The sequence below is a fragment of the Didymosphaeria variabile genome (assembly GCF_027946475.1).
Source record: "Didymosphaeria variabile strain IMI 356815 chromosome Unknown scaffold_2, whole genome shotgun sequence".
NCBI classification, from domain to species: domain Eukaryota; kingdom Fungi; phylum Ascomycota; class Dothideomycetes; order Pleosporales; family Didymosphaeriaceae; genus Didymosphaeria; species Didymosphaeria variabile.
The window spans coordinates 1,472,199-1,499,834 of NW_026611621.1; the positions used below are offsets into that span (position 1 = coordinate 1,472,199).

Here is a 27,636-nt window from a genome sequence, read left to right on the forward strand (position 1 = left end):
TCCGATGGTCCTGTTCAAGTCTTGTATGGCGCTTCCCCGATGAACCAGGATCTTTGGCCAGATAACTTCTCCAGCAATGTCTTTCCGATGGAGTCGGTAGCATAAGGACAGAGTCACCATGGTATGGCGCATCGCAGCAGGCATATGGTGCAACACCTCTAGAGGGACCGGCACTACGAAAGAGGAGGGACACATCTCGTAATAGCTATGTAGGTTGGGATAGAAGGTCTTGTTATCTGCGGGATAACATCAGTCAGCTACTTTCCGTCCTTCAAACACGAGTATACTGAGCAACTCACAGTAAAAGACCGCCTGCACTACATCTGTTGTCTCATCCTTGATACCCAGCCGTGGGACATCTTCCTCGAAGACTTCAACATCCGCTTTCACCTTCAAGTGGATTTTGACTTTCGGTCGGAGTGAAAGGGGTGAAAGAACCTGTTCTTTTCCTTTGGACGGTGATTTGGTAGTCGAAGAATCGGTTTTTGCTGGCTCATCGACATCTTCGATTCCATCCACAACGGCACTCACAACGACTTGAGGCTTCTTTTTCTTGTCCCTGCATTTGACCCGTCCTACCTCGAGCCACTGCAGCGGTTTTCGTTTGCCATATCCCGGGCACTCAACCCCTGCTCTTTTGCACTTTGCGCACCCTGGTTTCCCTAAGTCACACACGACTCTTCGTTTGCGGCAGCCCCAACAATGTTGGTCCATAGTATGTTACCTTCTGTCTCAAGCAACTTGAATAAGCCACCATCGCATTGCCCACCTGCTCTTCTCGAGATATGTATATACTCAACATGTTTTGCGGTGGCTACCGGCTTCGGTCGGACGCCTTACTTTTGTGGAGCGCCTTAAGTTCTAAGATAGCGGAAAGAGTGGGCCGGGCTGAAGCTTGGCCATGAGATGTTCCCAATTGGGATGAACGAATGGGGTCTTAGTTTGTACTACGGGCCGTTAACGATGCACAGAACCATCCAATCCGCCCCATACCGGTGGTGATTCAAATAAGCTCTCGCTGTTTATCGCCCGAACTGGTAGGGCTGCTAAGCCTTCCCGAAGCTGCATTTGGGGCGCACAATGTGAGTAGGTATGATCAATTGGAGCTGAGGAACTGAGCTCTCGGATTCGCTCATTCCCGCGAGCCGAGCCCTATGCACCTAGTCTCTGTGTCGGTCAAGGGGATCAGTGTTGTTCAGTGTGTTCGAACGTCCAGTATGACTATTTAGACACCTCGTATACAAACGAGCCAATCATATCTCGGCATTCGATATGCATGGAATCGCGGCCTCATTCAGCGAAGAATTCGCACCGCATAGCTTTCCTCGCACTAAATGCTAACTACAGGATAAGCAGTTTCGACGTCGTCAATGCGAGTTGGCTAAAGTTCACAGCTCTCGGTTTACCGCCCCCACGGCAATGACACGCGTTACGGCATGTCAGGCGGCCCGCACAAAGGCCAGCCGCGACATAAGCGAGCAGGATTATCAGTTTACCCAGCTAGCCATACAAAAGACCAAGACAACCGGTTTCAGGTCCAGGTATGTACCATTGTATGAAAGATAAATAGCGATTCGCAAATTGTCTTGTTCTCTAAGGCACACCGCATCTCAGCACTACTATACATTAACTTCTCCGCTTGGCCAGGATGAAGTATGGAAACGGAATATTGGCCGAGTGGCAGTGTAGCCCTGTCATTCAATTCATTACCGGCGGACATATCTACAAGTTTACTTTGGCATGAACGAAACTCAATGCCCGGCCCAATGTCTTGTAGCAAAGTCTTACAATGGCTTCAAGAAGACGGAGCTGAATAGAGTCGGTGCGCCATGGGAATATCCCTATGACTTTATACAAAGATTGCATGCTACATATCATCTGCGGGCTCCGCTTTCTGCTCGTTACACTTGGGAGCAAGAGCAAGATAATAGGTCGGCAATGAGTTTGTGCCATACATCAACGTGGTCAAGAAAGGTGACTTAGAGAAGATTGTTTGCGCGCGACTGTCAAGAATGGCAAGCGACCACGTGCCCGTTTGCTACTTTCGCCTTCGCTCTTTCTTCGAAGATGTGGTCGACTGGCTCGCACGCATACAAAGGCCTTGTATTGTGATCATCCACTGCCAACATCTTCAATCAAGACGGTGTTCGTCCGATTGCTTGTGTTTATCCGGTAGAAGCAGACATGCTCCCCTCAATGTTTGTGAAGGTGACTCCTTTGGTCTCGTCAAGATCCGCTCATCTCACTCCACTCTCCACGGCATTCTCACACTCCTCATAGATACTTCAATAACATTTCATCTCCAATCTACATCAACGCCCCTTTCCTCCATTTGCAACTTACAAACTCGCTCATTCGTGGAAGCGAAGACTCAGAAACCATAGAAACTCCATCCATGCTCCATGAACAGCGCAAGGTAATAATAACTCAGAAAAAGCGTCGACGTCAATGCCACACTCAGCACCAGCGCTATGCAATTTCAAGACAAACCAAGTGGCAGTGAATGCTGAGAACACAAAGAAAAAACATTAAAAGAGAGAAGAAGGTGGTGTAGAGTAAAGAGGAACACGTGCAGCATGCAGGCCGATACCACACGGACCCACTCTTCCTCTTCGACGAGGCTCGCCCAGAACAAGCCCCCAAGATACCTCGTCTGAATCTGACGCCTAGACTTCCAGCGCTCACTTGAACGCTAATAGGTCTTGTATTTCTGCCCGACATCAGCATTCATTCGTGCACATCATAACAGCTTGTACTCACATCGTCGATCTTCCGCCTGGCCCCCTTATCCAACGCATTGCCCACGCCCAATAACGTCCTACTAACGGCCTTCGTCGTCCCCGCCAACGGCCTCAACACAACCGTCGGCGCCCGCCTAGCCAACACCTTAGCCATCCCCGCCCCTGTCCCTTCCTCCATGATCTCGCCCGGGATAGCGATGACTGCGTCTCGAGCGTACGCCCAGTCCTTCTGGAAGTGGCGCGCTGCGCTACGCAGGCCCGCTCGCACGGTGATGGGCTGGTCGGCGTAGTTGGATACCGCGCGGGGTTCTTCGGTGTCGGAAGCGGAGAGGTCTTCCCAGTCGTGGCCGCCTGACGGAGTGCGAGACGAAGACGGATGGACCGGATTCGCAGTTTCAGGGTTGAGGAAGCGCTCTGTGGTTTCGAGTATGGTTTGCGCGCCGATGGCGACTTTGGCGCCGAGGCGGGCGGCTTCGGACGTTGTGTTGCGAGTAAAGGCAACCATGCCCTTCCGCATGGCGCGCACGACGCGGCCGTCTTTACGGTACTCACGCATAGGGACGATGAAGAGGTCGGCTACGGCGGAGCCGACGTTGACGACGGGACGGGCTATGGCGACACCGGAGAGGACCTTGGCGAGCTGGTTCTCACGAACGTCGGGCATCCATACGTTGTTTAGGGTGTCGTGGAGCTCGTCGAATGATTTGATGCCATACAAAATGGCGTGGCGGAGGAGGATTGGTGTGTCCTCTAATGTCATAAAATTCATCAGCTCGGTGGTGGAGCCGGAGCGTAGCCTACGGTAGTCGACCTTGCGCGGTTTGTAGTCCAGCCTAATCTTCACCGTGTTGACTGCGAGCCGCTGGATGAACGGCTGCTCAGATGGAGCGGAGCTGCTGGCAGCGGACTGGTCCTTGAACGCGAAGAAACGCTGGATGAACTCCAGAGCAAATTGGTCAACATGCAGACGGAGCGGTAGAACGCTGACTTCAATGACTAGTTCGGTGGCGGCGAGGTCTGGTGCTGGTTTGACTGTTAAGAGTGCAATGTTTATCATTGGCCGGTTCATCTCGCGTTTCTCGGGTTCCACGTCGCATAGAGCGAATTTGTTCCAGGTAGATCCAGGAACACGATCATAGACGACTACGTCTTGAATGCGGACGTCGATCGAGTTGACCGTCTCGCCAGAACCAGGTTCAAAAACCACGAGATCAACAGCAACATTCTTGAGCTCGAACGAGATCCGCTTATGCTTTCCTCGGCCCAACTTCTGAAGGCGTTTGGTCGATACGCTTGAGTGTGGTCGCGCTGTGGCTGTTGTGGTTCGCGTAGCAGTAGATGTAGCATAGCTGCCCGTCTCGCTAGCCTGATCGGATCCATCGCGGCCGCGATTGATGTCCTGAATGACCTGTTTTGCCAAGGCACCTTTCGCTTCCTTGATGGGCACTCCGATCCACACAGAGTTGAACAGCTGGCCTTCTTCGATGAACTCAAGATCTTCATCGTCTTCTTGAAATCTCCGTCGGCGTTCTTCTGCGCGAGCTTCGATATCGTCGATTGCCTGTGCCAGGTCACCTCTAGTCTTTGGCCAATCGTATCCATCGTATAGATTCCAGATGATATTCATATCGTGGATCTGTACTTTGAGTGGAGCATTGGGGGCTTTGAACGCGTTCACGTGGTGGTATTTGTTGTTTGAAGAATCCCACTTCCGAGCTTTGCCTTTGTAATCGGAGTCCGAGTCCTTAAAATAATTGTCATCGAAGTTCAACTGTTCCTGCCCGGACGCGACCTCGAAGCGTTCCTCGAAGCTCTCCAACATGGCGGGTTCACCAAGCTTACGAGTGACGGGCGGGGTGGCGAGAGCGCCCAGATCATCTTGCTCGAGCATGCTGTCTCCCATGTCCTCTTCAGTTGGCAAGGACTCCGAATTGTAAAAGCTGCCCACAAACTCCCTGTTCGTGGGAATATCATCCAGAATCAGGTCGGCGTTTTCCATGGAGAATTCCTCGTCCTCATCAAGGGTGAATGCGTCCTCGTCTTCGTCCAGAGGAATAGCGTCCGGATCAGCGGCGAGTGCATCCATCGTGAAAGATTCCATCATCTCTTGCAGTGGCACTGTAGGCCGGTAACGTTCAGCAGTTGATGGAGGCATTGGTGGCTGTAGACCATTCAGGATAGCGATGAGGGTTTGTGTAGAATCCGCACACGACTCTATCACAAAGAGTTCGTTCTGAAACTCCACGTCAACCTTTTGAGGTTGAACGTCACCATCACCTGTGATAGCAACAATCACCTTAGCCGCCGCGATAGAGCTTAGTGTGACATAGCCTTGATCGAGCAGCTCACGAAGCTGGGGATTGTTTACGAGAACCTTAGAAGATGGGGCGGGTCTCTGTTCTTCCGCGAGCCGAGAAATGTCATCGATGACCTGAATCGAAGCTTTACGCAGCTCCATCTCAATCGAGTAGTCGGTTTTGCTCGTTTGCTTGCCAAGAAAATGAGCATCCGTTAAAACGAATAGACTCTTTGCTGGGATCTTTCGAGGGTTCAATCCCAGCGCACAATTCCGGAACTGAACGTCGAGATGCAGCGGCTTCGTTTTCGTCGTCACTGGAGAGCTAACCGAAGATGTATGCCTAGTCAGGATTGCTGGCGGTGTTGCCCCCGTAATAGTGGCGACTGATGAAGCTAGACCAAGGGCGATGTCGTCGATTGTCCCATCTTCTGACAAGCCAAGGGCTGCCATGACGGTAGAGACATGATATTCGGCGCAAAGGTTGAATAGCTTCGCTTTCATGACGGGCTCCATTTCGTCGCCAATGACACGCATCATGACCATTGGCAGCCCGTCCGAGTCCACCAGCTTAACAACTTCATGAACCAACACCTCCTCTTCTCGCCAAGCAGACATAGACCCAATCTGGGTGGCAAAAAGCGCAGGAAGGCCGATGTGTGCCACGGATGCATCGTTCAGCTCGACCGACACATCGCCCAAACGTTCATTTACCGTTACCCTGGCGCCGATGTGCTGTACGTTGGCAAGCGTAAGGATGCCGGGACGATCGTCATCTGGGAGATACTTCGTAATCCTGGACAGCTTTGCCATCTCCGCTCCTAGCGCCTCGAATGCGCGTAGTGCATCGATTTCAGTCACCAGCACATCCACTAACTTCACGTCTAGCCGAAGAACAGATCCTTTCTTGCGTTGTCGTATCAAAGTCTCAATCAGGATGTCATCATCGTTCTCGTATGGGTCCTTTGAAGGTGTGATCATGTATATCAACTTGTCCAAATCAATTTCTTCGGGCGATGACAGGAAATTCACCGTAGTGTCTTGAATCTTCACTACAAGCGGAGCGCCATTCGTAATAATTGCCGTGTAGGGGCCAGTGAGTTGGGCATCCGCTACTTTCAAGCGGACATTGCTTCCCCGGACAGCAAGCTTGACGGAAGTAGTCTGCAGCTGTACAGCACAGCTTTGTCCTTTGAGTACAAAATCAACGTCTCCAAATTGCACTTGGATCTTGGGCATCGTTGAAGGAGCAATCGTAGGAGGTGGTGTGGTATCGCCGAAGCGCACACCACGAGTTCGAGCTGGTGCTGGATCCATAACAGGGCTATTACCACGGCTGCTAGAGCTTATGGAGGCACTCAGCTCTAGAACACCGCTAAAACCTCCGAAAGATCCCAAAGCTTCATCCACCTTCTCCAGATCGAAGATAACCTTCACCGGACGGGTGATAACGGTCACACGGCGATCTTGCCTCTGTTCGTATACGACTTGAACATCATGCTTCAGGTGATCCGTAGCATTGCTGACTGATCTACGAGCCTTTGAGCGAGACTTCTCGAATGTTATAATATCGTAATCCAAGGAAGACAATGTGAACTTGGCAATCTGAACCTTAGTCTGAGCTTCTGTTGACGTTGTTTGGCTTGCTCCGTAAACAGAAGCCATGGTGATCTTGACAATAGCATCTAACGGATCTTGTTCGAGCAATGGGCTAGAACCACTAATTTCTGTGAACGATTCACTCAGCAATCGTTCCTTCCAGGCAATGCAAACGGCTTTCACGGAAAGCTCGACACTAGATCGAGACGCCGTCAGTTTCCCTGTCTCCGGTTTGGTTGTCTTTTGCGTATGCTTATCAGTGATGTCTTCAGCTAAGGCGGCCATTGCCTTAGTGAGCATCTGGAACATGATGTTGCCTGTGGCAAAATCGACGTGGCAAACGATAGAGCCTATCTCGAAAGAAACGTTTGCAGTGGCTGTTTTCTTCTCCGTCTCAGGCACTCGAGGCTCTGGACGCCGCCGAGCTGCGGGATCAGCAGCAGGTTTTTTCCGCAAGTCCCTAATGGCATGGTGGGAGAAGGTGCCAGGCATGGTTTCGTACATGGAATCCTCGGCGAGCCCTTCAGGACGCAGGTCCCAATTAGATGCCTCGACTGCAGATTCGTCCCCGTTCAAGCCTAGTGGGAACCAAACCGTGATCTCGTCGATGGTCAGAAAGGCTTTTGCTAACAACTTCCGAGGCACCTCCTGGCTTTCTACCGAGACGCCTGGCACTGCAGTGGATACACGGCGAGTCTGTTGAGGGGAGGACATGCTCTGCGGGCTGCTCGGTCGTGGCGTTTCGCAGCCATCATCCGTATCTGGCTGAGGACGTAGTATACTACCTGCGATCATCTCCTCGGGTACCTCTACCGATGTGTCCGACGAAGTGTCATGGCTGGATGCTGATGAGGAAGAATCCCAACCTCCAGGCACGTGTCCATGTTGGCCGGGCGCTGCGCTCATAGCGCTCATGTACAAGCTTCCAGCATCCTCGTGACTAGACGTCCTAGACTCTATCAAGTCTTCTTGAGTCGACGCTTGGCTAACAGTAGAGCTAGCCAAATCGCGATCGTGTACTGGTTCTGGAGCTTCAACTCCCACAGATTGCCGACTATGATGTAGATCGTCCTCTGCACTGGGTTGTTCCACAGTGATTGATTGTGATGGAGACGCGCTTTCTTGAGAAGATGCTCTTTCTGCGACCGGCTCGATTGATCGTCTAAGCATAGACACTGTCGGCAAATCACACGACGAATACTGGCTTTCATAGAACCGCTGCGCGTCCCCATGTCTCGAATCTGCTCTATTGAGATTCCACAAGTCGTCCGAGGCACGGAATTCTGGATCATCTTCAAGCTGGCTCGTCCCTAAGTGCGAGTCAAGAACATTGTTTTGCAAAAAGTCTAGGAGGCCTTCGTCATCGCCGTAGAGACGACTACTATCACCCAGATCGCGTGGGCCCGAGCGGCTACTTGATTGACTTGCGATGCTGCGCTCTAAGCCGTCATCCGAGTTGGCATCAGCAAACCGATCATCGTCTGTTGTGTGCACGGACGAGCTTAACGGGTGCTGCTGTAAAGGTGGTGACACCGGTGCCAATGTAGGCGCATGTGAAGGGTCTTCCGTGGGCACAGTCACAGGGCTCAGTGCTGTCGCTTGGCCCTCTGTAGAAGTCAAAACCGGCGAAGCTGCCTCCGTCAACCGTGCCGAGGCTTCCGGTGTGGGAAGAATTTCGCTGGCTGCCGGTTCGCTCTGTGTCTTCAAACTGGAAGTCATTTCGGAGCGTGTATCGACCGGTGACGATGGCACCGATGTTCGTGAGGCAGAGACGAAATTGCGCGCATCCGAGATCAGTCGTCCACAAATATTATCGATGCGCAACCGCCGCTTGCCTAATTTCGACGTATCTTGCGGAATCTTTGAGGTCGAAATATTAACACGGGGTTCCTCAGCGGTCACAGAGTCGATAGCGACGCGATCCACGTGGAAATTCAAAGATGTATATGCGTTCTCATCTTCGCTGGTAAGAGGCGATGACGATATCTGGTCTTGAACGTCAATATCAATGTCCTTCACGACAATCTGCAGGCGATCCAGAGCAGTGTTCAAAATATTTCGAAGATAGTAAGGGAGGGGCATGGGAGCTCCCATTCCCGCAACGCTCTCTTCATCGTCGTCCTCGTTCGATGAGACCGACTCTTGGAGACATGCCGACTGAGATTCCAGCTCCTGTTCCAGCTCTTTAATTTCCTCTTCCGGCTCTTCCCTAAGAAACGAGTCTGCCAAATCTTCCACCGTCGGTATATGGTCGTCATCATCGTCAGACAGGGCGCCGCCAAGATGGTCCGGTGGTGGGGATGACGAACGGTGCAGTGACGGAGATCTAGCCCTAGGTGATGTTCGCTCGGTACCGCGTGACTTGGAGACAGTGCTGGTGTCCTCTATCAGGCGAGCGCGAATCCGAATGCCATCGACTTCTATTATGATGCGTGGGGGACCGAGTTCGAGTACGAAGGTAATGCGGAATAGCGACGCACGGGCGGTGGCTAGATGGATTTCGGGCGGGAGTTTAAGGTGGAGAAGGGCCACAAGTTTCTATGTAATACCTGGTTAGCCTATCTCAGCAAGGTAAGTCTGCAGAAGCTCTCACCTTGATATGCAAACCGACATCCCTGACCACGAGTGTGGTGCGCTTGCCAACGTCGACGTTCACAAACTCGGCGGGATCCTTGTCGAGGATGTCGATATGCCGCAAGCCGAACAGCAACAGCTTCTTCCCGAAGGCAGAAGAAAGGCCCGAAATAAATGCCATGGCTGTGGCGCTGTGGCGCGGGTTGAGGGCAAGAATGGGCGGGTAGGCAAGTCGAGTGCCTACCGATGCGCCAACAGCAACTCCATAGATGCTGCGCGAGTATATACAATCGGGATGGCTGGGCTAAGCGACGCGAATCTCGTGATGTGTTCCGTGATGGTATGAAAAGGCGGCCAGTGGAATGTTGGAAGTTGAGTGAATGTAGGGTATTTCTGTTGGTTGGGTAGCGCGGTCGAGGCAACAGACGACCGACGTTCGCAGCGCGGATTCGGGGGTGTGAGGAGGACAAGAGTGAGCCTGTGGCGAGATTAGATTAGGTTCGTCGGGTGTGCAGTCACAAGTGGCCAACAGCAGGGGATCTAGGGAAGACGTCTGATGATGCGATGTTGTCGTCGACGAGTTGTGGTCACCAGCACAGCGCGCCCGGCGTTAGTGCACTTCCCCGCGACTCGCTGGCTCGGCCCAGGGTGTGGCCCACTATCGATAACGACCACCGGAGGCACCTTATCGGGAAGCCTCTACGCGACCACGGCTTACCGCGGCTCTCAGGCAGCCACATTAGACACATACACCCATCTCATGCCCTCAACCGTGCCTTCTGGCGTACAGAGTATGGCATCGCCGACAGATAGCGCTTGGGAGCAAGCCGAGGGCGTCCCCAGCCTTGGCGACCCCTTCATACAAAAGTACCTCTCCGGCCGCGATGCCCTGGTGCAGCAAGAGAAGAAGCAGCGCAGTGGTCCGTCAACATCATTTTAGCCAGTATGAACGAATCTAGGTCTGACAGCCTTCAGACCACCATTTCCGAGAAAACCTATCGCCCACAGCTCAGGAAGCATGTGCCATTGTTTCCCAGATCCGCTTCGAGGAGCAGCAAACTCTGTGGAGCAAGGACTATGAGGACAGCCTCGCCAGCGACCACGTCGACATTTTCCCCGGCATGATGTTCAATCTTGCCAAGGAGCGTATGGAGAAGAGCAAGCTGTGGAAAATCGTGCGTGAGATGCCAAAGGGCGCGCTTCTGCACTGCCACCTCGAGGCTATGGTGGATCTTGACTGGGTGCTCGAGGAGGCCTTCGTTACCGAAGGTGTTTGCGTGCGGAGTGATGCCCCGCTGTCAAGTGAACAGGCGCGATTGAAGACTGGGTTCTCATTTACCTATAGCAAAGCCAGCGCACAGAGCGATGTTTCCATATGGAGTGACGAATATGCCAGAAACACACAAGTTCCACTAGTAGCCGCGGCAGACGGCTTCCCAGATGGCGGACGGAAAGGGTTCATTGAATGGATTCGCCTGCGTACATCCATCACACCGGAAGAACACGTCAAACACCACGAGGGCCCTAACGAAGTGTGGCGGAAGTTCATGTCTTGCTTCCCCATCTTGGGCTCAATAATCTACTACGAACCTATCTTCCGCAAATTCATTCGAAAAATGTGCCAGCAGCTATTGGAAGACGGTACCTACTATGTCGATCTGCGATCGGCCTTCTCTACACACCGTACCGCAGGCTCGGCAAAGAAGAGTGGGATGCAGATTTTTTCCACATGCTCGAACACATTGAAGATGAGGTCGAAAAGTTCAAGGCATCCGAAAAAGGCAAGGACTTCTGGGGCGTACGCATGATCTGGACTACCGTTCGTGCCTTTGACAACCGCACAGTTGTCAACAGTAAGCCATTGCCCAAGATCTTTCTCTTGTACGGGAACTAACATGTGCAGGTATGAAGCAATGTATCGAGATGAAGATCGAGTTTCCCGAGCTTATCGCAGGCTACGACTTCGTCGGCCAAGAAGATCTTGGCCGCCCGCTCTCCGATCTCTCTCCCTTGCTCTTCTTTTTTCGCAAAAAGTGCGCGGAATCCGGCGTAGATATTCCGTTCTTCTTCCACGCTGGTGAGACCCTCGGCGATGGGGATTCAGTGGACGAGAACCTGTTCGATGCCATCCTTCTCGGTACTCGCCGCATCGGCCACGGCTTCTCCCCTCTACAAGCACCCGCTCCTCATCGACATGGTCAAAGAGAAGAAAATCCTGATCGAGTCCTGCCCCGTCTCCAACGAAGTCTTGCGTCTCTGTGGCAGCATAATGTCGCACCCACTGCCGGCTTTGCTGGCCCGCGGAGTACCGTGTAGTTTGTGCAACGATGATCCCACGATCTTGGGGCAAGGTGTTAGTGGCATGAGCCATGATTTTTGGCAGGCACTTCAGGGTTGGGACAATCTTGGGCTGGAAGGTCTGGGCTCGCTAGCAGAGAACAGCGTCCGGTGGGCAAGCCTTGAAGACTACTCGCAAAAAGAGTGGGTGCAGAGTATCAAGGACGGTAGCACTGGCAAGGGACTACGGGCGCAGAGATTGAAAGAGTGGGCTACGAGGTGGGAGAGGTTCTGTGCATGGATCGTGGATGAATACGGTGTTGACGAGAACACAAACCCTGGAGAGTAACTGCGGGGATCTACAGAGCTTGTTCAACAGCTGGAATGCCGACTTTCGTTACGCTTCATCAGCACGGGCGGCATTCTGTTGATCCTAGTCAACAGCATATAGAGTCACGGAAGCTTCAACGCTACAAAATCTAGCTAATTTCGTTCAAGTCAAGGTCCGACATGCATACACAACGTGCTTCTCGAATGCTAGGTCAGATGCACAGACCATCAACAACGTGAAGCTCCACCAGCTTCCCCACAGCTTTCAACCTAACACCCACAATGTAGCTCCAATCCAGATCGACTTTGGACAACCACGACCCACAGGCTCAATGCCTACGCGCGCGATCAAGGCCATCTTCTTCACGCGCTTTCACCACGAGAAAGGTGCGCATCAATCCCGCGCTGTCCCAACAGCCTGCCCCACCATCGCTCTTGCCTTCGCATTCGCGCCCGCCCGCCAGCTAACCGTCGCACAGGCTCCCGCGTCCTCCATCAAATTCCCGAGGGCAGTATAACGCCGTCTTCCGCACCTTCCGCTCTGCGCGCCCCGCTCTTCTCCTTCGACTCTGCCACGCCCTACCTCATTCCCACCCAACAGTTCTGCGATCGCCTCCTCACCTTCTGTGTCAACCACTACCGCGTCATTGGGTATCCCGTCTGCATCCGGGAAGGCAGATACTCCAGGAATGAGTTCATCTTCAATTGGTCGATCGTTGTTGAGGAGAGTTTGTCGGATTGGGTTGCGTATGGAGAGGTGGTGAGGAAGGTCGGACGATTGCTAAGAGGCCTCGAAGAGCAGGGTGGTTTTGTGAGTGGAGAGGAGGATGAAATGGGTGTTTGGGAAGACGACAAAGAGGATAGGGCGTGGAGGACGGGGAGTGGGAGTAAGGTTTTCGCCTTGTGTGAGATGTTGCTGGAGGATTTGAATAACTATGCTGAGTGTATGATTCCAATTGGTAGGTTTGCCTGCATCGAGTGAATGGTTGACATGGGCGGGATGCTAATCCATGGTGTAGATGATTCCAATACGATTAACTTGAAGCTTTTTCGTACGCGCCCGCCTCCACCGCCCATTCATGCTCATCAAGTCCCTGTCTTGACTATCAGTCTATCGTCTCTCAACACGCCAATTTCCTCTGATCTCACGCTGAATCGCATCCTGCCTTACATCAATGGCATTCACAGCGTTGCGCATATCGCGCAGCTTGCCGACACGGACCTCAGTCTCACGCGCAAGGCGTTCCAACATCTAGTCTTCTACGGATGCCTTGTACTGCTAGATGTGTTCAGCTTTGCGGCGGTTTACGCGCCAACCGCCGAAATCGGGGGTTTTATTGTAGACGAAGCAGTTCAAGAGGAGTGCGTCCGGTACGTCCGGGTGCCTCGTGTACGATGGAAAGGTCCGAGTACCACTACGACTCGGATGGGGAGCGAGGCTTCAGTAACAGGATCATCCCGCGACTCCCGCTCTTCCATCTCATCAAATGCCTCAACATCCTCAGCCCAAAGCGACGCCCTCTCCACCACCGACAGCCTCACCAACCCCCCCGGTCCTCTATCCCCCGACGAAGGAACCCATGACATTCCCCATGAAACCCTTATCACACTATACACCAGTCTCCGCCAAGGTCTCTCTCTCCGCCAATGGGTTCTCGACAACCTCGATCTCCTCCGCGGCATCGACGTCCGGCGCCTGATCACTTTCGGCATTATCAAAGGCTTTCTGTACAGAATCCATAAATACGCCGTCGCAACCAGCACGAACGTCGCAGTACCGCCTGCGCCGCCAACAAGCTTGCAAAGCAACTCGACCAGCACAGCGCCCTCCACGCACGGCGCCGCCGCCTCAGACACGTCTACGATCCGCAATCATGCTTACCCTCACCACCGCGAGAGTGCCGCAGGTGCCGCATCACATGTTCAGCACAGGCCTTCTGTGGCATCGAGTCTATTTGCGCCCGGTGGGGAAAGAAGGCTGGAGGACATCACGAGGTTAGATAGTATTATTAGTGGTGAAGAGATGGGTGGGGAGGGGACTGATGAGGTTTTTGGATGGGATGCATTGTTTTGATGAGATTTGTACGGAGGTGGGAATGGGGAGAAGGGGTGGAGGGGAGGGTGAAGATGTTGGGAGATGCTCAGGTTTTTAGTCGGTAAGCACTACAGGTTGAGAGAAGGATATTGAAGTGGTTGAAGACGAGCAGTCTTCGTGCAGTGGGATGGAGGACTGTGTGTTTCTACATCCTTGGGTAGTATAGTTGCTAAAATGGGAAGTCGTATTTGCCATCTTAATATATAAACGGCCCTAATAGCTCCACTACCTGCCATCTAAACCCCGGCTGGCTAACAGCAGATCAGTCAACGTAAACATTACTTTGGATTTCAATTGTCCGACAGCTTCCACCGTTTGATACCCGCACATCTGCTGATTTGATCCGCCACAGTAGCCTTTTTCTGCGACCCCTGCGGAGATACAATTGAAAGTGGATGGTGTAGGTGCACAGGCCAAATTACACACGTGCCAGCGCGTCGCGCGTTTCGACCCCAGATTTTGGCGCCCCGCGTCTCAACCACACCGCGAGAGTGCTCCTCACTCGATTTTAACATCCAAGCCATGGCTCGCACGCTCTCACCTGAGGAATACCAGGAAATCGGCAAATCTTACTACAAGCTCAAGCAATACGAAAAAGCTGTGGAAGCCTTCACGAACGGCATCGACGCGTCGGTGAATCCCTCCACAACGCTATACGACTACCGCGCTGCCGCGTACGAGAAACTCGCCGACTTCGCCGCAGCCGTCAAAGATGGGCGTCTTGCGATCCGCACACACAAGCACAATGTGAAGGGCTATTTGCGCACGGCGAGCGCGCTGCAGAGGATGGGCAAGCTGGACACAGCGCTGAACATCTACAAGTACGGCATGAAGAATGTGCCGGTCGAAGACAAGGACTTTCAGCTTCTCCAGCAGTTGCACAACAAACTTACGCGCAAGCTTTCCCCACCCAAAGCCATCGACCCTTTCACGATCCTTCCGGTGGAGCTTGTGGAGATGGTCATCGGCTATCTCTCTTTCAAGAACATGATGAATTGCCTTCGTGTCTGCAGAGGCTGGAAAGGTTATCTCACCAACCGCCCCAAGCTTTGGGCTGATCTCGATCTATCTAGCGCTACGAAGCCTGTATCAAGAAGCTTTCTCGGCAATGCTGTCCGCTACAGTCGCAACATGCTGCACACATTGACCGTCCACCGAGTACAGCATACAGACATCCTCCGTAATATTGCAACCGCTTGCAAGTACCTTCATACCCTGACGATACTGTCATTCCCGTTTAAGATATCTGATACGCTTATTGAGATGGTGCAGTGTGCACAGAAACTGAAGCGTCTCTCCGTATACACCGAGATTAGCACGGACACCATGGGTCAAATCTTGCGCAGACGACCGGAATTAGAGCTCATTGATTTCAGAGATATCGTTGCAGTGGACCAACAACCAATGAACTGGAAAGGTGGCCCGTACAGCAGACTACAAAGCATCTCATTGTGCAGCAATTCCGATCGACGAGTGCCAAACAGTCACATCACGACTCTATTACAACAAGTCCCCGAATTGCGCTCATTGAAATGTGTGAACTGGGGTCAACTAATGCCACCGAGCGGCATCTACCCCCTCGGTGAATCTCGCCTGACCAACCTTGTGTTGTCGCAGGTTGCCCTCAATCATTTCCCTATCATCCCGCATACATTAGAGAGCCTCAGCTACCACCCGCGAATCGCTTCTCCGTCACATTCTGGATTCCAGGACATGGTAACCGTCGAGATGTCATGCTCGCGCTCCCTCACTCAATTGAATTTGGGCGGCCTGGTGGTTTTATTTGCCGATTTTCTACCCAGACTTCTGGACTATTACGTGGCGCCGAACGGTGCAGCGGGAGCGAACGCTTCGAGAATCCCCATCGATGACGGGGCACCCTTACAACGCCTCTCTCTGAGCGGGAGTATCGTGACAAACAACTTCGACGGAACACCTTCCGCCTTGGACTCTATCCCCTCGAGCACACTCGTCTCCACTTTTCTATCAACGTCACCACGCGTCCTAACACGCTCCTTGACTTCCCTGGAACTTCCTGGACAGCCTCTCACAGACGACGACATCAGCATCATCACCGAATCGACCAGTCTAACCACCATCAATATCTCAAACACAAAGGTTTCTGGTTACGGAATCAAAAAGCTCGTCGACGGAGCGCCTGCACTACGCTACGTCAATGCCGATTATTGTCGAAACCTGAGTAGTAGAGATGTGATCGAGTATGCGAAGGAGAGGGGCGTACACGTAAGCTACACGATGGCTGAGCCGACTTATGGAGCAAAGGGTCGGAAGGTGCGGTATGGATGATTGGGCGGCATATAACGCGAATCTGGAGAGACCTGTATGACTATCGGGAGGCAATTTGGCTTAATGTGATAATCAGTACATACTGTCGTTGCATGAGTTTCGAAATACAACAGCGCCATGGGATTCCACCATCGTTCTACACCAAATTTGCGTCACATTTCAGCTCCTATCTTTCCCGTCCTATAATACAACCCCCGCCTCCCCACCTTACTCACCTCCTCTCTCCTCTCTCCAAATCAACATTACCGCCTTCCAAGAATATCCCCAATGCATCCACCCCAGGCGGACTCCCCGGATCCGAATTCGCCCTCGCATACCCCTGCCTGCTCTGCACCATCCCACTCATCCCCATATCCAAGAACAGACTCCGCTCCCCCGCCCTCACTGGGCTCACCTGTGACGCAAGCCCGTACTCCTCGCCGCTGCTGCGTCGGTCGTCATGGTCCGGGACGGCAGAGTTTGTGGACCCTGTGCGGGCCAGGTGATGGTGTGCCTCTAGGGGGCGCTGGAGAAGGGGTGACATGGAGAATGAGGAGTCGTGACTCGGACGATTGGAGAGCGACGAGCTAGGGCTGCTGTATTCTTGTCTCAGTAGTGACGGCGAGGGCCGCGCGGCCGAGGAGTCGCTGTCTTGTCGCGGTCTGCGCTGCGGGATTGCAGGCGGGAACAGGGAGTGCGCCATAGCGGGTGTGTCGTACGCGTGGCGCGAGTGCTGGCTGTCGTCTCTCACCGTCGAAAAGTCCGAGAGTTCTATGCTCGGGTTTCCGTGCGGTCGTGGTGTCGACGGACCTGGTATCGGGATGTCAGGGTCGTGGGTGTGCACCTTTGTCCAGAGCAGCGTCTTTTGCGGATATTTCATCAGACCGATGGCTACAGCAACACGTTCCATGGGATTGAACGTAAAGCGCGAGAAAAGGCGGGAGAGGCGGCGAAAGAAGAACGTCCAGTGTCTGTAGATCCGTGTCATGCGCAAGCCCTGTCTCGCGTCCTCGTAGTCTTCCGTCGATAGGAAAGACTGTTGGCACCACTCGACTGTAATATAGAAGATAGAGAGGCCCATGACTGTGGAGGTGAGCAGTGTGCCTGTGAGCCAGTACGGCTCCACCCATTTACTTGCAACGTCTTGCACGCCGAAGTCGAGGTAGCCGCCTGCACCGCCCCAGGTGCTGGTGACGCAGTCGCAGGTCTTGTAGAAGCCCCAAGTTTGAGCGACAACGATGTACACCAGCCATACGGTGTTAAAGCTTTCGACTGGGCGAAAGAAAAACCATTCCCATTTTCGCTGGGGACTCATGTCTCTTAGGGCTTTGGCACGCTCGTCAAGGAGTGTCTCCACCAAGTCTCTGGTGGCCTCCTTATCCTTGAAGGGGTATATCAGAACTAATCTTGTGATGATCTTTATAAGATAGTTCTCGGTCGTGCGTACGATGCTGGAGGTTCGTCTTTTGATGTAGCCCCATTGATCATGCCTTCTGTCGTCCAACCGGTGTACGAAGGCATTGCTCTGTAGCCGTGAATGGGTTCTCGCTAGCCAAGGCAGCTCCTGTATTTCGTACGGGGACAGAATCAACCTGGAAAGAGTCAGTGCCTTATTAAAGATAGTTTGTCAAACACCGTGTTAGGTATTTCAGGTCAACACAGGGCCCAATGCTTATCTAATGTGAACTTACCACACGATCATCTCCATAATCATCAATCCCAGAGATATGCAGAAGAATATAGTGTAACCGCCACTACGACATCCCAGGCCAACAGTGGGCGTGAAGAAGCTCAGGATGAAAGCGCCACCACAACTGCCCAGAACAATCGCGACTGAAGCGGCAACCTGCCAAAACTCGCGAATGTCGAACCAGACCAGCCCTTCATCGTTGATAGGTCCCAATACCAGGTTAGTGCGAGCTTCTCTCTCGTTCGCAAGCCAATTTCGTCCCTTTTCTGCAATGTAGCAGTTCTCAATGTCCGAAAGAATAGGATGCGCAGCTCCATAATGCCACCGTACGCGAGCTTGGCCAGCAAAGTCGACGAAAAAATTGTCCATGTACTCTGCTTTCGCTGCGATGTCGTGGATGTGATGCGCAAATGGCTTGAAATTTGGCTGATCGCTGAAAGAATCGATAAATTCTTGACGATGGCGTTCATCACGCAATGCATGTCGCACATGGTCCACCAGCGCGTTGAGTTTCTTTCGAATAGCTTCTGCCGCAATAGGGTTGCGATCTACGATCGTCGCCATGATCAAGATGGGGAACCATGCGAGCATGCAGCCCAATGCCAGGTCGTGAGCTGTTCGGTTCTCGCCGACCACTCCGAACGCTGCTTGAATGGAAAGTGCAAATGCGAATAGAAACCACATGATGGACACGAAAACCGGAACAGCCCCACGTCTTCTCATTTCACGGACTTCTCGAGCAAGGATGCGTCGCATTTGTCGCAATGTTTTGTCGGTGTCGGTCAACTTCAAGTCTTTGCTGAATAGAACTATGCGTAGCAAGCCTTCTGCTTCCTTCTCCCTGAGCATCGCTGTGGGCTTCATCGTGTACTGATTCATGGCTAGCAGGAGGTACATCGAGTCCCTCACGCTACCAAAGTCGGTCTTGCGGTCGGGCACCTGATCGTATGGTACGGCCATGTCTACCATCAATGCGCCCTTGGCCGATACTTTGATGTTCCAGAGAACATAGCTGAGGGATGCGATTGGCGATCCGACCCATCGCGTAATGGCCAGTAGAGTCCGTCTGAACGCATTGCTTTCAAATGGTGCTTGAAGGAGAGTACCAACGACTGGTAAAAGCCATGTAGTAATGGTTGCTGAAACATCACCCCACGGATACATATCGGCGCCATGGCCACATATTGCAAGGCAACCTTCGCGTGTGATCTGCGTATGCGGACTCGGGGGTAGCCCTAGCAGCGGACCATGCCAACCATACTTTGTCCTTAGATCTTGTCCTTGAGTGGTGTTGGCGGCGTATATGGCGGCGCATTCTGTGAAGTTGATGCGCGGCATCGATACCACGGTCAAAATTGCGGGAAGGATTGCTGGTACTGGGGAGGACGCTGCGGCGGGGCACGGCTTATCATCAACCGAGAACGCCACCTCGTACAAATCGTATCCTCGGGCGGTTGCCTACTTCAGGGCTCCGGTAGCAGAGCCGCATTGCCTCACTTTATCAGGTGAGCGTTTTTGTATATTTCTCGAGACTGATACCGAGGTTGTTGACGAATTGCCATTGCGTGTTGCCCTGGAGGAAACGACTCCAGATATGCAGAACGGCAAGGCCGAGCTGAAACGGCTCGTCTGGAACAGTCAGTTCGCGTTCCTCGTCAAAGTCGACAACTGCATATGCCTCTTCAACAATGCATTTGACCCAATGAACGATACGGTGTTCCGAGCCTGATAGCGTTAGTAAGGACGGACAGCTGAAGAATGTGACCAAAGCATACGAGATAGACTGTCGTCACACAGCGGGCTAGGCAGCGAACATAGCCATTTGCCCAGAAATATCGCACATTCGAAGCTAGAAATAGCATGCTGAACGCTCCAAAAGAAAGCCTGACTTCGTGCGACTCTGTCGATCCCAAGTCGCACGGGTATACTGAGTGCATGAGTCGAATACAACAAAGCCGATAAGAGGTTGTCGTTGCGCTCAATGTCAGGCAGCGTAGCCAGGCTCTGAGTGATCAGAGTCGGATCGCGCGACTCGAGGTGACGATGTGAGCCTAGGTCCAGAGAAAGGCGGATGTAAGCCACAACGAGTAAAGCACTCGAAGTGAAGGGAATGGGTCCGCTTTCGTTGTTAGGATCAAGTATGCTCTCAGGAGCTTGCTGCCATAGACTCGTCCAACTGCGAAGCGCACGACTGTGAATGATTCAGCGGCGATTTATCGTAAAATGCCCTTGGATGTTCATGCTTACCCAATCGTGTGAAGCTCTGATCCTGAAATTGCTGCTGGCGAAGCGGCAGGAAAGGAGAGCTCCCTTACCACATGAATACGTTGCAACAGAGCATGGAGCAATATATAGTTGCCAATAGGGCTGGGTATGGGATGAACTGAGTTGATGCTCGATGTGCCCTGAAGCAGGACCGATAAGGCTTGTTGGAAAGGCATCTGATCTTCTTTGCGCTCACGTTCGAGCGATGCCCACTGTGCGGCGCTGGACGCTTGCCAGTATGGAGTGCAGCAAGGCAGTCGCAGATGTAGTTCACTACTCCAGAGCAGTGGATGTATGTTGTATGCAATAGAGTGGACATTGATATAACAGAAAGCTGTGCAGTGTCAGAAAAAGATGTTATACACCAGACAAGCCATTACATACCAACCAACTTTGTTCGTCTGGAAGATTCGTGTTGGACCCATTCATCCCACAACGCGGACCTTGCTGCGGCCGGGATGCTAGAGGAAGTGCTCTCTTCCCTAAGACCATTGTCACGGAGACATTGAACAAGCAATCCTCGGAGGGCGAAAGCTTGCTGTAACAAGTCTTTTCGTTCCCATGTGGCAAACCCTACGAGGATCAATAGTGTTTTGGCCATATCGAGTGGCGCCCATGGACCTGCTTTCCTTGTCATTGGTGCCGTAGCGGGCGAAAGCATATTAGTAGATGCGATAAATGCCAAGGTTTGTGGGCCGAAATGCGATTCTTCCTGACGAAGTCGCTCGAAAACAATAGCCTTTGCAACGCGGAATAGACGATCTGCACTTCGTCGTTCGAAGCAATACTGTGCTCCTGCTGCACACATGGCTAACGTGAGCTCCAGGGGTGAGCATGATGGCTTGTAGGTCGGTTCGTGAATGAACGGAAAGTGGCTATGAAACCCAGAAAAGAAGGCAGTGATGTAGCGAGTAAGGGCATGGCGCGAAGGTATCTCGAACTCTGAGATGGGAGCCGGAAAGCTGGGGAGTAGAGAGATGAGGAAGCTCCTGTGGTCTTCTGTTACATGATATGTTCCATGTCTTGCTCGACTCTCGCGAACATCTGGGACAGCTATCAGTCGATATTGATACAGCGAAGCGTAGGGCCCCAATACTAGTCCTTTTTCAGGGACCACCAAATCCTCATATGAATGGAAGATCGGCCATAGCAACATGTGGACTCACCTGCTCCCGAATGGGATCTCAAATGAATCTGATCTTCCGCTGGTGCTGAAGGTAGCCAAGTGCTGAAAGGGGTACCAATCTCCTCATTTCCTGGCGATTGAGGAGGTTCCGGCTCTCTTGATGGTCGTCGGGACTCTTCATAGTTATCGAGCCGTAACCAGTCAATATTATACTCAGGCGTCCATTGTGCTGATAGGCCTACACCATCTATGAAGTTCACGAAGTCTCGAAAATCTTCGAATCCTTCATCTTGATAGGGGCCAGGATGTAACGCTGGATCGATGTGCCCTTGCGTATCGTGGAAGGAGTCCACCGGTGTCGGGAGCTCTGGCCGATGAGTCTGAGTCGGAGTTGCGAGCATCCCATTTTCGATGACTACATTGGCCGCGCTCAGGTTGTTCGAAGACACATTGTGCTGGGACGGTGTTTGCGTCTGCGTCTGCGTCTCGTGTTGTGGGTCGTGATGTCCTACACCAGCATCGCTATGACCAGTGATTCGCCAGTGTCTTGTGAGAAGATCTCGACGGGTGAAAGATGCGCCACATTGACACAAGAAGGGCTTCTCCCGCGTGTCTTTGCATCCAACAGTTAGCATTCCTATCTGGAGTAGTAAAGGAGTGGGTCAACACAGTGGAGCAACTCACGTGTGCGGAGATGGCGGGTTAGATGCTCGGCACGCTTGAATGACCGCGAGCAAAAACGGCACGTATGGCTGTGTCTGTGCATATGGTGTCAGAGTTTGGAGTTGCGGAGTGTTGGAGGAGTGGGTTTGGAGTGCGTGGAGTCAGGGCTTTCTTAAGACAAGCGCTAGCCTGACTAGTACCACACCGGACGATTGCTGAGCTTACCCCACATTTTGGGGTATGCGATTGCAGGAACCTGCTCCAATCTCGACTCCAATTGCATCGCCTAGCGATCACTACCGCGATCAGGCCTTATTCCGCACTATCATCGAGGGCGTCCCATGCTCGCTATCTATTAGCCTGACATCACCAGATTTACTGTCCGAAGGGCTTATCATCACAGTCATAGTCCGCGCTGATCTGCGCGCTTTACTCCGTGTCAATTGCAGACAGTGTAGGATTTCGACCACTTCGCTGTAACTCTTGGCACGCGAGACATCTTTGTTATTTTGCCCTTTCGTTGTGTTTATCATTAGTGTTCATCACTGGACAGATGGCATCCATTGCAAGGCAATTGCTTGGTGCAGCTGTGGTGACCGGTGCAGGTGGTACAGGTGAGAAAGCAAGGCGTACGGCCTTGAAGTATGATTTGTCTGACAATGATAAGGCATTGGCGCAGCTGTAGCCAAAGGGTTCGCCCGATCCGGGTGCACGAGGATCGCTATAACCGACATCAACCCAAGAACGCTCTCTCAGACCAAAGACGCTATCTTATCCATCAACCCCTCAATCAACGTCTTTGATAGAACAGGTGACATTGCCAACGAGAGTTTCATCGACTCCTTCCATGAAGAAGTTTTCAGCGAATTCTCAAGGCTTGACTATGCGGTGAATTGCGCAGGAGTATTAGGAAGCAAGACGCTGAAAGCGGTGGAAATGGAGACGGACGCATTTGATCGGTTGAACGGTATCAATTACCGTAGGTGGTGGAATGGATGCATTCTTCTGAATGACACTGACTCATGCTAGGCGGGTCGTGGCTAAGCTGTCGCGCACAACTAAGAAACATGCTCAAGCAAGACCCTTTAGATGAGCAGCCGAAACAGAGAGGCGCTATTGTGAATATAGCCAGTCAACTTGGTATAGTTGGCCGACCTGGTGCTGGTAGGTTACCTCCTCTGACAAATGTCATCAGCTTACATTATTCGATAGCTGCATATTGTGCTTCCAAGGCTGCGATCATCAACATGACGCGTTCGAACGCAATTGATTACTCAGAGAACTTGATTCGCGTGAATTGCGTGTGTCCGGGTGTGATCGAGACACCAATGACGACTACGTCTCCTGAGATGGTGGAAGCGCTTAAGCCTGCTATCAACATAGCGCCTATGCAGAGAATGGGCACTCCAGACGAGGTTGCCGATGCAGTCCTTTTCTTATGCTCGCCGCAGGCGTCATTCATTCAAGGGCATGCACTTGTGGTAGATGGTGGATATACAATAAATTAATCAATCCAATTGCATATATGAAATCTCTTTCATGGATGAACGGCTTCTCACATGCTCCAGTAAATCACGGCATGGCGTGGCGTCACTCTATAACGGTACTGGCTTTGATTATATAAAGCGTTGGTTTCATGGTGCTTAAGCTCATTCGTCTCTCCTCACGGGATGATTGCATAAACCAAGTTGAAGGAATACATGCCGTTGGTGCTCAGTTATCTCCCTATCTTCAAAATGTAAAGCAAGTTCAGACTGCCGTTTGCTTTCACGATGCATCATATCACCAATAGTGGGTAATACACGTTCGTTGCACGCATAGCTGTTCTTGCACATTCAATCTAACTTGAGTCTTCGCCGGATATATTGCGCCTCAGATGCTATGTAAGCCTAGATTTTTTTCAACCTTATTCCTTATAGCTTCACAGGAAGCTTTTGAATTTCGGCGTTCTGGGTACCGATCGTTCTCCACTGGTTTGCGGTCTCCCACGCGAGTGCTGCATCTAGTATCTTTTGCTCCTGCCACAATCCTCCAACGAGTTGCATTCCTACTGGAAGTCTCACATTAGGATCTTCGCTGCTTGGCGCAAACCCTACAGGGAGTGACATTGCCGGATGACCTGTGACATCAAATATCGCTGTGTTGATTGTAATGCCCATGCTTGGCTTGAGTGCAGCCATGGGTGAGTCTCCCTGCTTCCACTCTATATTTGAAGGCGCGACGAAGGGAGTTGTAGGCATAACGATGAGGTCATACTCCTGGAACAGTTTCTCGTAGGAGTCGCGGATTTGCTGTGCTATGTTCATAGTTTTGGCATACAGGCCGGGATAGCTCTTCATGAGCGAGAGACCGTTGATCATGGTATTCTTGGTTGATGGGAAGAGCTTCTGGAAGCTTGCACTTGTCCATGGTTGGCGAGCAGCTTCGTATTCGGTGGAGAAAAGCCCGCGTCGACCGTGCGCAAATCCCATCAAGCCGAGAGTACCGGCGATTCTTGCCTGGATCGTCCAGATAGCGGGACCTTCCAGGTGTAGAGGCAGAGATACTTCTTCAACTTTAGCACCGAGGTTTTGGAAAGCGTAGCTGGCGTCTAGAACTGTCTGCTTCACGAGAGGGTCCACCAACCGATGCTCGAATCCTTCAATTAGTATGCCTATCTTGAAACCTTCAACCGAGCTCCGTAGGGATTTGGAAAATGTTGTTGACCCGTAAAGAGGAGCTCCGAGTGTCCGGTCGTCGTAATCGTCTCGTCCACTGATGGCATCTAGACAAACTGCAACATCTCTCACATTCCTCGCAATTGGACCAGCATGGTCATTGATGGCGTCTGAGGAGCTGATCCCAGTGTAGGGAACAAGTCCGCTGAGATGAAGTCAGTGTTTAAAACAGCAAGCTGCTTGCGTAAAACCTACTGTGTTGGCTTCAACCCGACACCTGAGACGTAAGTCAGCCCTAGCCAATTTGAAAAATGTTTCACGAAAGCAGTACGTACAGCCACAGAACGACGATGGCACACGAATGCTGCCTCCTTGATCGGCACCGATAGCGATATCTACCAAGCCTCCTCCAACCAATGCTGAACCACCGGATGTACTGCCACCGGCGGAATAGCCTTCTGCATAAGGGTTGTGGACAGTTCCTTGTGCACTTGTGTATGAAGATGTCGAGTTACAGAAATTTTCACAGATCGTTGTGCCGACGATATCTGCGCCTGCTTCCAATGCACGCGTGACAACCGTGGCGTCTGCACCAGAAGTCCATGCCGGAATAGCATCAGTGCCAAAGAATTGAGGAACGCCGGCTACGGCTATATTGTCTTTCAGACAAACCGTTTTGCCCTTTAACAACGTCCCTCTTGGATTACCCTTAATCGAAAACTTATGCGCCCAGGCAGCGCCATAATCTTGATCTTCAGGAGAAGGGCGTATTATGTTCTTTCGTGGATACCTTTCGGTATTCGCCCGTGCAGTGTAGTCTGGTAGAGCAAGGACATGCTCGGCAACGTCGTGCACTGCGGCTAACAATTGTCGATATTCACCTGACTCTCTTATTGACAACCCTTCTGTGATACCAATATTGGCTAGAAGCAACTCAGCCTCGCCTTCGGGTATAGCATCGTCGCTTATTGTTAAATTAGCTTCTCCTTGTGCGACGTGGATGTTCTGTTCACGAACCTCAATGGAGAATCAAAGAACACTGACATGATATAGGCTTTGATGTTTGCTGTGACGATCAAGACTCTCTATTGTCCGGTGGTTAGATTGATATACCAAAGAGAGTCTCAAGCGTGTGAGATGTCGCGTATGGTGTGACCAATCATGCGCCTTGCTTCAAAGGGAACTTTGCATTGGAGTCGGCGAGCTCCGTCTCCAACCGACTCCAACAACGTGGCGAATCCGCGTTACGCGTCGGAAAGTCTTCCCCACCGAAGGATTCAGTACAATTATACCACGTGGTGGGGATTCCGGAACGTGGGAAGAGACCCCGTAATGAAAACATAACGAGAAAAGAACGTGTTTGATCTGTTCTTTTTTTAGGATGCAGGAGTTGTACGTAACAGCCGGTGAGATATAATACTTTTAGCTCTTATTGTGTAATTTTGACCACCAGTCGTCCCTTCATAGCCGGGTCTGTGTACTTCGCGACCAGACTTGGTATTTGGTCGAAGGGAATGGTAGTGACATGAGATGCAATGTTGTGTTCGGCCACAATTTTCAACATCTCTTCCACTTGTTCCCTCCCAGCTACATATACACCTCGAATAGTCAGTTCACGGAAGACGATAGGTTCTGTGTCGAATTGCCATTTGTCCTTCGGTAGGCCCACTGGTACCATCACGCCTCCATTGCCTAGTTGTTGTAGACTCCAGGTGTTTGCTGCAATAGAATCTGTACAGACCACAATGCCTGCAAGTCCTTCGCCCGCTGTGAAGTTTAGAATCTTATTTGAAGCATCCGAGGCTGAAGAATCGACAACAAGATCGGGCTTCAAGTTGGAAGATACTTCAGTTGCCAGCCGACGGCCTTCTGATCGGTTGTCGATGGCTACCGTCTTGTAACCCATAGCTTTTGCAAATTGGATTCCGAGCTGTCCAAGACCACCTATGCCCACGATTGCGACTGTTTCTCCTGGTTGAACGTCCGGCTTTAGCTTCTGGAGTGCGCCCCATACCGTGGCCTTCATGCATCAGCAATCCGGAACTTATAGGATGCGGGAACTTACGCCTGCACACATAAGCGGTGCACCTTGTTCAAAAGACACCCTTCCTGGAAGATGAACAGTGGTCTAGATGCATGTCACCCGTCAGTGAAGCCAGCTCGCTCGAGCAAAGGAGTACGTACCGCTGGATCAGCGATCATGTATTCTGCAAAGGCTCCATCGTGCTTAAAGCCAGCCATTTCTCTCCTCTCACAAAACCGAGGATCAGTGCAACCTTTTCTTCGAATGTACTGCCGGCAACCGACACACTCCCCGCAAGCTTTTTTAAAATTCAACACACCCACGCGATCACCTACTTTCCATGAACCTTTCACGCGTGCGCCAATCTGCACGATCTTGCCGGCAGGTTCATGGGAAGGGATCATTGGTAGCTTTGCTTGGAACTGAGCCTCCCAGACCTGAAGGTCTGAATGGCAAAATCCTGCGGCATGAACCTGAATAAGCAGGTCATCGTCGCCGCACTGTGGTACGGGGTGTGAGCTCAGCAGCTGGTACGGTTTATTGAACTTTGCCGTGTCAGTTTTGGCTTGACACGAGTTGCCGTTCACGTTACCTCTGCGATCTGGGCAGCGCGCATTTGCTGTGATGTCATCGTTGCGCGTAAATGTCGATAGCTAGGGAACGATTCAGTGAGGAAGATGGCAGGTTGGGTACATGACTCTCACAAGTGTGATGAGTACTCTATGGTCAGACATGAATTTCTGCTCCTCTGGGTTTCATTTGACGTGCACCTGTGGCACTCTTCCCATCATTGTGACCTGGAGATAGTATCGATACCGTGGTTGGAGCAAGTTGGAGACCGCGATGCATGATAAGGCACAAGCGCGCGGGGTGGAGCAAATTAGGTAGGGATCTGGACCCTGAACCGTCCGAATCGGCAACTTTGCCCAAGGCCGTCGGCTGCATGATACTTTGATTGTGCACTTTCCCCGCAACGACTTCTGAAGGTGTTTCTCCATCGGAGAAGAAGACCCA

The 27,636-nt window shown here is 52.0% G+C and overlaps 6 protein-coding genes across 6 annotated transcripts; 3 read left to right on the forward strand and 3 right to left on the reverse strand.

Annotated features, from left to right (window-relative positions):
* Positions 1–2,727: 2,727 nt before the first annotated feature.
* Positions 2,728–9,391, reverse strand: ATG2 (autophagy- protein 2; the record flags this gene model as incomplete). The annotated part of the gene is made up of 2 exons (XM_056210998.1): positions 2,728–9,174; positions 9,230–9,391. 2 exons carry the CDS (start codon positions 9,389–9,391, stop codon positions 2,728–2,730), a joined length of 6,609 nt encoding a protein of 2,202 aa, XP_056074471.1.
* Positions 9,392–9,970: 579 nt separating this feature from the next.
* N0V89_002189 (uncharacterized protein) lies at positions 9,971–11,836 on the forward strand (the record flags this gene model as incomplete). The annotated part of the gene is made up of 5 exons (XM_056210999.1): positions 9,971–10,130; positions 10,186–10,917; positions 10,959–11,063; positions 11,114–11,347; positions 11,415–11,836. 5 exons carry the CDS (start codon positions 9,971–9,973, stop codon positions 11,834–11,836), a joined length of 1,653 nt encoding a protein of 550 aa, XP_056074472.1.
* A 313-nt stretch (positions 11,837–12,149) lies between these two features.
* On the forward strand, positions 12,150–13,891 carry NPR2 (Nitrogen permease regulator 2; the record flags this gene model as incomplete). Its single annotated transcript, XM_056211000.1, has 3 exons — positions 12,150–12,204; positions 12,297–12,776; positions 12,837–13,891. The coding sequence occupies 3 exons, from the start codon at positions 12,150–12,152 to the stop codon at positions 13,889–13,891; spliced, it is 1,590 nt and encodes a 529-aa protein (XP_056074473.1).
* Positions 13,892–14,434: 543 nt separating this feature from the next.
* N0V89_002191 (uncharacterized protein) lies at positions 14,435–16,219 on the forward strand (the record flags this gene model as incomplete). Its single annotated transcript, XM_056211001.1, has 1 exon — positions 14,435–16,219. The coding sequence occupies one exon, from the start codon at positions 14,435–14,437 to the stop codon at positions 16,217–16,219; it is 1,785 nt and encodes a 594-aa protein (XP_056074474.1).
* Positions 16,220–16,430: 211 nt separating this feature from the next.
* N0V89_002192 (uncharacterized protein) lies at positions 16,431–19,052 on the reverse strand (the record flags this gene model as incomplete). The annotated part of the gene is made up of 2 exons (XM_056211002.1): positions 16,431–17,790; positions 17,890–19,052. 2 exons carry the CDS (start codon positions 19,050–19,052, stop codon positions 16,431–16,433), a joined length of 2,523 nt encoding a protein of 840 aa, XP_056074475.1.
* Positions 19,053–23,855: 4,803 nt separating this feature from the next.
* On the reverse strand, positions 23,856–26,801 carry N0V89_002193 (uncharacterized protein; the record flags this gene model as incomplete). The annotated part of the gene is made up of 7 exons (XM_056211003.1): positions 23,856–24,804; positions 24,855–24,876; positions 24,935–25,563; positions 25,617–25,684; positions 26,050–26,619; positions 26,665–26,727; positions 26,784–26,801. The coding sequence occupies 7 exons, from the start codon at positions 26,799–26,801 to the stop codon at positions 23,856–23,858; spliced, it is 2,319 nt and encodes a 772-aa protein (XP_056074476.1).
* Between the last annotated feature and the right edge of the window lie 835 nt (positions 26,802–27,636).